This window comes from Erythrolamprus reginae, chromosome 1, assembly GCF_031021105.1.
Source record: "Erythrolamprus reginae isolate rEryReg1 chromosome 1, rEryReg1.hap1, whole genome shotgun sequence".
Taxonomy (NCBI): Eukaryota; Metazoa; Chordata; class Lepidosauria; order Squamata; family Dipsadidae; genus Erythrolamprus; species Erythrolamprus reginae.
This window is the reverse complement of record NC_091950.1, coordinates 280,584,900-280,593,957: the sequence shown is the minus strand read 5'-3', so window position 1 is coordinate 280,593,957 and position 9,058 is coordinate 280,584,900. Positions and strand designations below refer to the sequence as shown.

Here is a 9,058-nt window from a genome sequence, read left to right as displayed (position 1 = left end):
CAGTTTCCATTGCTTTGACCATTTATCTAGTAAAGCTAAATCATTTACCATACTACCATAATAGTTAAGAATATTGCTTAGACTTATGAATGTGTTTTCTTTTTTACACCCAATCTGGCCAAAATATAGTAGTCAAAGTCAGTTCATTTTTTTAAAAAAATCTTATTTGAAGATTTAAAAATCAGAGCTGAGAAATAAAGGAAATAAACTCTCCTAGTGTGGTATCTGCATTTTTTTAATTAAGTGACATTTCTTAATTTCTCTAAAAATCCCAAAACTGTGATAACACCAAGATTTGTTGACATTAGGTTATTTTGCAACATCAACCAAAGACAATTTAAAACTTTCTGGAAGAAATAACTGCTATAAGTATTTTAATGACTGTAAAGGAAACCCTGCTGAATAGAAAAGAAAAGCCCACAAAACCTGAATTTGAGAGATTAGCAACAAGAAAAGATCTATTAGATTAGTAGAGAGGGAAAAAATCTTGAACACTTTGAAGTTAAACAGTTTGGAGCAGCATGATGTAACAAGAACTGCCACGGTTCTGCCATTTCATCAGGAGTTAGGGGGAAAAATCTACTTAATCTATATTCATTGCAGTGGTGCATAGAAGGACAACACAGGTCCCCATATTCAAATTAAACGTTAATCGTCTGGTTGAACTTGTTTTGTAAAAAATAAAATAAAGCAGTTTAAAAAACAAGACAAACACACATATGCCACAACTGCTTAAAAGTGCATCAAACTGTTTCAGTTCTGAATTGCTAAAGCACTTCAGGCTCAAGTTTTTCTATATTCAGTACATGACATTCGGCGATCTACCTTAAGACACATTTCCCCAAAATGTTTGTTTGCGAGGGATATTGAAGGGTTATCGTTCACCATTATAGGAGTCTACTTTAACTTATGTACATCAAATGTTAAGAACATTAAGGCTTCACAGTTCTAGTTAGCCTAGTGTAAAGAAAACATGGCTTTTTCTACTTTGCGGAAACTCATTTTCCAGATACTATCTGGGACGTGTGTTACAGAAGATAAAACGCCACTTTGGGTAGTTCTAATCTACATATTGGTAGTATGTTATGCTACATCAGGGAGGTCTCCAGCTCTCCAACCATTGCTGGACTTTTACCCCATAGCACTGACTATATTAGCTGGAATTGACAGACGTTGGATTACAGCACAATAGGAGACATAGATTAAACATTTCTGCTCTATATTACAGTGTTTTCTGTATTATCATATGCTGGCTTGAAGTAAACAGCATATTTGACTGAAAGAAAAAATTTAGATCTTGAGAATGAATGAGCTCACTACACAAATTAAGACATCAATAGTACAAGCTAAAAATCGACACATTAATAAAATTGGTTCATATTAAACATCTCTACATGATTATGGAATGTTAAAAGTTCTGGTGTATTCAGAAGGTGCAAAATAACTATTTATTTCAACAAGTTCTGCAGCATAGCAGTTGCATAAGTCGGCCGAGCTTGTTTGCTCTCAATTGCATTTTGAAGATACTGGATTCCACCACAGCGTTCCCAAATCTCTTCAAACTGCCGTGGCAAAATTTCAGCACCTCGCTTACGAGTCAGGCCAGTTTCTTCAAGGTTCAGCTCACACATCTCCATGTCATCCTTGCCTGGAATGAAGGAAACCGCAGATTTTACAAAAGTTATAATGCAAACCTACCTCTTTTAAGTTTGGACACACGTGCAACATTGAGAACAAAATTATAACAACCACTAGCTTCTTTTCAAACATATTGCCTTTAGAAGAAGAGATCTACAACTACAGTGATACCTAATCTTACAAACCCCTCGTCATACAAACTTTTTGAGATACAAACCCGGGGTTTAAGATTTTTTTGCCTCTTCTTCCAAACAATTTTCACCTTACAAACCCAAGCCACCGCCACTGGGATGCCCCGCCTCCGGACTTCTGTGCCAGCAAAGCGCCTGTTTTTGTGCTGCTGGAATTCCCCTGAGGCTCCCCTCCATGGGAAACACCACCTCCGGACTTCCGTGTTTTTGCAATGCTGCAGGGGAATCCCAGCAGCGCAAAAATGGATGCTTTGCTAGCAATGGAAGTCCAAGGGGGGGTTTCCCAGCGAGGGGAGCCTCAGTGAAATCGCAGCATCACAAAAACACGGAAGTTTGGAGGTGGAGTTTTGAGGACTTTCGTGTTTTTGCGATGCTGCAATTTCGTTGAGGCTCCCCTCGCTGGGAAACCCCACCTCCGGACTTCCATTGCCAGGGAAGAACCCCTTTTTGTGCTGCTGGGATTCCCCTGCAGCATCACAAAAACATGGAAGTCCATAGGTGGGGTTTCCCATGGAGGGGAGCCTCAGGGGAATCCCAGCAGCGCAAAAATGGGCGCTTCAGCTGGCAAAAGGGGTGAGTTTTGGGCTTGCACGCATTAATCGCTTTTCCATTGATTCCTATGGGAAACATTGTTTCGTCTTACAAACTTTTCACCTTACAAACCTCATCCTGGAACCAATTAAGTTCGTAAGACAAGGTATCACTGTATTCAACTTCTTGTAATTCATCTTATATAATCCTCCAATCACCTATATCTCAAATACTTGGAATCCTTGAGACCCATAATGCAACAGGAAATGTGAACTGACAAAATAAGCTGTAATGTAAAAATCAACTTTGCATTGCGATCAGTTTTCATAGCAGGAAATAATAACCTGCAGGGATGAATATATATTTCATGTTAAGAAAGACATTGATTTTATATTTTTATCATGTTTTATGTTTATAATATGTAATTTTGGAGTATCAAATATATAAACAAATGTTAATCTATTACTTCTCTCAAGGGAGAAGCTGGCAAATTAATTAATTAATTATTAATTGATTAATTGATTGATTTGCTGCTCATCTCATTATTCAAAGGAACTTGAGCTTTATTTTTCAGATTCTTCTGAAAGTGAAAATGATCTTTTAAATAAAACAATATTTTTCTTTGCAGTATAATTTTTGATTTACCTGTAGTACATCTTGTCAATAAACAAAGCCTACTCTTCCAACTTTATTTAAAAAATGAAAATGAAACACTAACCAGCCACTAGCAAAATGGGTTGCTTATCAGGATGAAGTTCCATTTGACGAGCAATCCAGGGTCCATCAAAGTGAGCATACCACCAGCCTTTTTTCTTATTCTGGGGATCCTTGTATTGATCTGCTGGTCGGATGAAAGGAATTCGGAAAAATCGCTGTTGCCGGTTCATTTCGATCTCCTGCTGCTGTTTAACCGACAACTGACTTGCTGGATTTTGCTGAGCTATAAGGAATAATTAAATTTAAAATTTGTTACCAAGATCAAAACCAGTCTTCATTACCTTCACCTTTAAAAAAAAAAATCTGTGCAGAAAAGTAGGACAAGTTTGAAAATACTTTCAGTCAAGACAAAAGAGTGAAAGAAATCTTGCATTGCCCACAACATTTTTTTTGAAATAACATGGATTTTGTTTCAGACATGAAAACAAATGTTTGGCCTCTGGATCCCAGCTGAGGAATCTATTCCATGAAGTTAACTATGCAGGGCAAAAGAAGAAGGAACACTATAATCCCAATGGCAAAGGTCCAATGGATACGTTTTTATAATTTCTGAATCATAAGCCACTCAGAATCTCAGATGGGTGGCTATGGAAATTGAATGAATACATGAATGAATGAATGAATGTCTATGTAACAGCACTGGGATATAATTCTCAAAGCATTTTTTTTTTCCAAAAAAAATTGCCTTCCAACCTGGGAGAAAAATGAAGTGAAAGGATATGAAAAAAGAATAAGGTATCATTATAGATGGAGAAAAAAGAACCACTTGAGTCATTTGCAGACTGTTAAGATGTTTAATTTAATAGCTGGATCAGTACAGTGTGTGATGGCCCAGCAAAAACAGTTGTAGTTGATTGGTTGAAGAGTGCTGGTTCCTGTATGAGGTAATCTATGTTATGATTGGTTGCTGTGGGTGTAAAGGGGGAGTTTCCCTTTTTTTTCCATTGTTTTCTTCCGAGTGGTCTTATGTGTCGGGATTTATTTGACGATTTACCTCATGATATTAGTGTGTGCCTGACTATCTTGTCTGCTGTAAATAAAGAAATTAATTATATTTATTCATATAAAACTACAAATTTATGTCAGCGTCTCCAACATTTTTTACACCTGCTGCACAATTTCCTAACATAGACTCACATTAAAAACTTTTCTGACTTTTCAAGTTTCAAGTAGGAGGTTTCAAATGCAAGGTTGTTGTGGACAATTGCAGAGAAAGCAGTTCAGTTATTCATGAGAGGAATTTTTCTTTCTATTCCAGTTTATGGGAAAATTGACAATGATAATTTTAACTACAAGCTGAAAAATTATAAATAATAAATCTGGTTTTAGTTGAATAAAGAGGGATGAAGTCACAGTCACATCAAATTTGCCCTCTTATTCCTAGATAAGCCCTCTTATTTCTAAATATAACTGGAACAGAAAAAAATGTCCAAAATATTGTGTTTATATATACAGAAATAACAACTGTTCGCTATTGCTATAAAAGGCAATATCTGTTAAAATATTTCTCATCATTAATACCAGTGAACATTAAAGCAGCTTATCCATGAAAAGAAAATGGGCAAAAAAGACCTTTTTCATATTGACCAGTCTTCAGTCATAACGATGTATCGTTTGACGCGACAAACCTAAGCAATAGCACATATTTTATTTGTTTAAAAAATTGTTTTAAAAAGGAAATCGGTTTTCAATTGATGAATCAATTTGACAGGCAATTCATCACTTTCAATACATCCTCATGCTGCATTCTGCAGTTAATGGAGACTGGCTACCCACCACCTAAATTAACATATAGGATGGTGTCCATCTTGAACTCTTTGCTTGGTATGTAGAGGTCTTTTTTTCTCGTTTTCATGCACAGCTGCCCTCACCCAAAAGATAATCAATGTAGTAAGGAAAAAAGCACTTTCTTCACAACAAAGGCAATTATTTTCTCTCCTAAAACAAGTTCCTAAGTGTTAGGTTTTGTTCCAAATGTTAGTTGATTAGTACCAATTTCAATGTTTTGCTACAAGGGGAAAATATTTTCTCTTGGCAGAAGAAAGGAATTAAAATTAAACTAGTACGGTATACACATTTTTATTGAAATAAATTATTTGTTTCTGTAAATGATGCCAAAATTATTAAAAGAGTGTGAACATTCCTGCTGTCCAATGTCTTTACCAACATTTTTTTAACTATATTTAAAACGGACCATATGAATGCTTCTAAAGAATAAATATAACTGTAGCAAAACACAATTATGTTAGTAAAGTGGGTTCCATTTGCCCCCCTTTTTTTCCTAATTAGATGAAATAATCCCCCCACTTACTTGAGTTGTTCATAAATGGTGCAAAATCTGAAAACAAAATTTAATACTGAGCATGCGAGAGAAAATGAATCCATTGATCAATGAAGAAAACTTCCTTTTTCCAGTAAGCTGGACACCCAAAATGGGTAGAATGGAATGGCTTCAACATAAGAAACCAATGGACGAGAACAAGAGCACTGTTTATAGCTAAAGGTATGCAAAGCACAAAGAGTTTTGCAAACAGGGCTTCGGGGTTTTTTTTAAAGAAAAGGAATTTTGCCAATATCAAATATGGAAAGGCATAATAATTCCAACATTTACATACAATGCTATCATAAATTGCAAGCTAAAACATGTAATGAGCCGGGGTGGCGCAACAGGTAGAGTGCTATACCGCAGGCCACTGAAGCTGACTGTAGATCTGCGGGTCAGCGGTTCAAATCTCATCACCGGCTCAAGGTTGACTCAGCCTTCCATCCTTCCGAGGTGGGTAAAATGAGGACCTGGATTGTGGGGGCAATATGCTGGCTCTGTTAAAAAGTGCTATTGTTAACATGTTGTAAGCCGCCCTGAGTCTAAGCAGAAGGGTGGCATAAAAATTGAATGAATGAATGAATGAATAAATAAATTGTCTTCCTTTGAAGTTTTTCCTAGATGGCATTATTTATTTATTTATTCATTCATTCATTCATTCATTCATTCATTCATTCATTCATTCATTCATTCATTCATTCATTCATTCAATTTTTATGCCGCCCTTCTCCTTAGACTCAAGGCGGCTTACAACATGTTAGCAATAGCACTTTTTAACAGAGCCAGCATACTGCCCCCACAATCCGGGTCCTCATTTTACCCACCTCGGAAGAATGGAAGGCTGAGTCAACCTTGAGCCGGTGATGAGATTTGAACCGCTGACCTACAGATCTAGCAGTCAGCTTCAGTGGCCTGCAGTACTGCACTCTACCTGCTGCGCCACCCCGGCTCTCTAACTTTAATAACTTAGTTCTCTCTGCCTATGGTGGTCTCTTGTTATCTCAAGGGCGATTAGATATGATGGCAATATATTACATCCATTATAGAATCTATATACCTTGAAATAGTAGTTCTTAAGAAACATAAGGAAAAGTGTGTTATTTGCTCCTGTCCTGCTTGCAGGTTTACTACAGATCTGTAAATAAGTAAATCTGTAATAGAATGCTATTTTAGATCAGCCTTGGATTTTTCCAACAGGGCTCTTATAGATGGGTAAAAACAGCCCAGATCTATTCCTCAGAATCCATGCTATATCCTGGTTCCCATTCTCCCAATATTTAGTCTCAGAATTTGAGCAATCTGGTCTAGCTGCTTGAGATAATTCTCTGCACTCCAAAATCTCACTCTATCTCAGGAACATGTACAACAAAAATCAAGCCATTTCTTAGGAAAAGTTCATTTGGCTATACTCCTGCATTGTTTGATACAAGAAACATGGTTCCTTAATTTGGTTTTCTGAAATAGCACAGCTTCTTCCTCTTTGAAAAACATGGAACAATCTGAATTAGATATGCTACAACAAACATTCTTCCATTTGAAGATCATGTTCTGTACCACTTGGGGCCAACTATGATTATGGATGCCACAAACCTTTTCCATGGTTCCTGCCAAGCACGGTAGCCCAAGTGACTTTTATTTAAAGTGTTGTGATAAGAAAAAATTAAAAATTACCTGGCTTGTAGTAAAGCAAAGCTACAAACATCTGGCTGATGCTTAGTTAAGCATCAATTACTACTCAATTAGCAATATACTCCTATACTTCTTTCTAAATAGCAATATAGTGATACCTTGTCTTACAAACTTAATTGGTTCCGGGACGAGGTTCTTAAGGTGAAAAGTTTGTAAGATGAAACAATGTTTCCCATAGGAATCAATGGAAAAGCGATTAATGCGTGCAAGCCCAAAATTCACCCCTTTTGCCAGCCGAAGTGCCCATTTTTGTGCTGCTGGGATTCTCCTGAGGCTCCCCTCTATGGGAAACCCCACCTCCGGACTTCCGTTGCCAGCGAAGCACCTGTTTTTGTGCTGCTGGGATTCCCCTGCAGCATCACAAAAACACGGAAGTCCGGATGTGGGGTTTCCCATAGAGGGGAGCCTCAGGAGAATTCCAGCAGCACAAAAACGGGTGCTTCGCTGGCAACGGAAGTCCGGAGGTGGGGCATCCCAGAGGCGGCGGTGGGTTTGTAAGGTGAAAATAGTTTGTAAGAAGAGGCAAAAAAATCTTAAACCCCGGGTTTGTATCTCGAAAAGTTTGTATGAGGAGGCGTTTGTAAGACGAGGTATCACTGTACTCTTATTACTAGCTTCCTTCACTAATCTATCATATTTAGCCTGGCCTTTTATCTCAGCTCTAGAACTGAAACTATCTCAACCTGCAATCCATCCAATGCTGTTGGGTTAGGATGCTGCTAATAGGACAATTAAATTTATGTGGTAAAATAAGATCCTCAATATTCTCTAGGGACTTTTGCTCACAAGGATACTTTCCCTATACACACACACACACTTTTGTATGTGTGGGGGGCAGAGGAGGAGTTAGATTAAGATTTTCCCTTACCATAATCCGTCACTGATTTGGGAGCCCGCTGTTCCATTTCAGTATTGCGTTTCTTGTTCTTGGCCTTCCAAGCATGATAAACCTTAAGCCGCCTATGAAACTCTTCTCTGCAAGCTGCCAGCAATTCAATGTCTTTGATCCAGGAAAAGCACCAGGGATGGAATAAGGGAGAAACAAGTGAGAAAAGCAGATAGATTAATATGCTCATGAATTTGTTGACATGGAAAGAATTAGTTTACAGCTCTTTATACTTACAAAATGACATACATATATACAGGATGCATAAACTGGTAATTTGTACAAAAAAAAGGATAATTTTCTAAAGCTTACATTCATAAAATATCCATTTTGTTATTTTCAAACATTATCTACTTATTCTGCTATTTTAGAAGCCTTTTCAGAGATCAAGGGTGGAAAAGGCCTCTTTGAGCTTTTGAGGCTCATAGTCAAAGGTATGTGTGTTGATATGTTTCTTTCTGAGACACTAGAAACTTTGTTTATTTTACTTGGTTGATGTTAAATGAACGTTTTCTAAATCAGTGTTTTTCAACCAGTGTGCCGTGGCACACTAGTGTGCTGCGAGACATGGTCAGGTGTGCCGCGAAGCTCAGAGAGAGAAAGAAAGCAAGAGAGAGAGAAAAAAAGAGAAAGAAAGAGAGAGAAAGAAAGCAAGAGAGAGAAAGAGCGAGTGAGCGAGAAAGAGAACAAGAGAAAGAAAGAAAGAAAGAGACAGAGCAAGAGAGAGAGCAAGAGAGAGAAAGAAAGCAAGAGAGAGAGAGAAAGAGAGGGAGGGAAGGAGAGAGAGAAAAAGACAGAGGTAGGAAAGGAGGGAGAGAAAGAGAGCAAAAAAGAGAGGAAGGAAGGAAGAGAAAGAAAGAGGGATGGAGAGAGAGAAAGAAAGAGGAAGGAAGGGAGAGAGAGAGAATTTTTTTCTCCAAACTTTTTTTAGCCCCCCCCCCCCCCCCTGCTCAATGTGCCCCGGGGTTTTGTAAATGTAAAAAATGTGCCGCGGCTCAAAAAAGGTTGAAAATCACTGGTCTAAATATCAGAGTCCCTTTGAGAGTCGAGCTCAGCCCAATTGATCCTCCCCCTTCCTGATGG

General features: G+C 37.9%; 1 protein-coding gene across 6 annotated transcripts in view; it reads right to left on the bottom strand.

The window, feature by feature from the left end:
• Positions 1 to 217: 217 nt before the first annotated feature.
• Positions 218 to 9,058, bottom strand: part of MYO6 (myosin VI) — a 149,936-nt gene continuing 141,095 nt past the window's right edge. For 3 of the 6 annotated variants that reach the window (XM_070733087.1, XM_070733083.1, XM_070733085.1), the window contains 4 exons: positions 7,958 to 8,089; positions 5,389 to 5,415; positions 3,079 to 3,300; positions 218 to 1,648 (listed from right to left, as the gene is read on the bottom strand). In XM_070733087.1, the coding sequence (XP_070589188.1) occupies positions 1,449 to 1,648; positions 3,079 to 3,300; positions 5,389 to 5,415; positions 7,958 to 8,089 (581 nt within the window). In that variant the 3' untranslated portion in view covers positions 218 to 1,448. The remainder of the gene's footprint in view (positions 1,649 to 3,078; positions 3,301 to 5,388; positions 5,416 to 7,957; positions 8,090 to 9,058) is intronic. The other 3 variants (XM_070733084.1, XM_070733086.1, XM_070733088.1) reach the window with 1 other exon arrangement.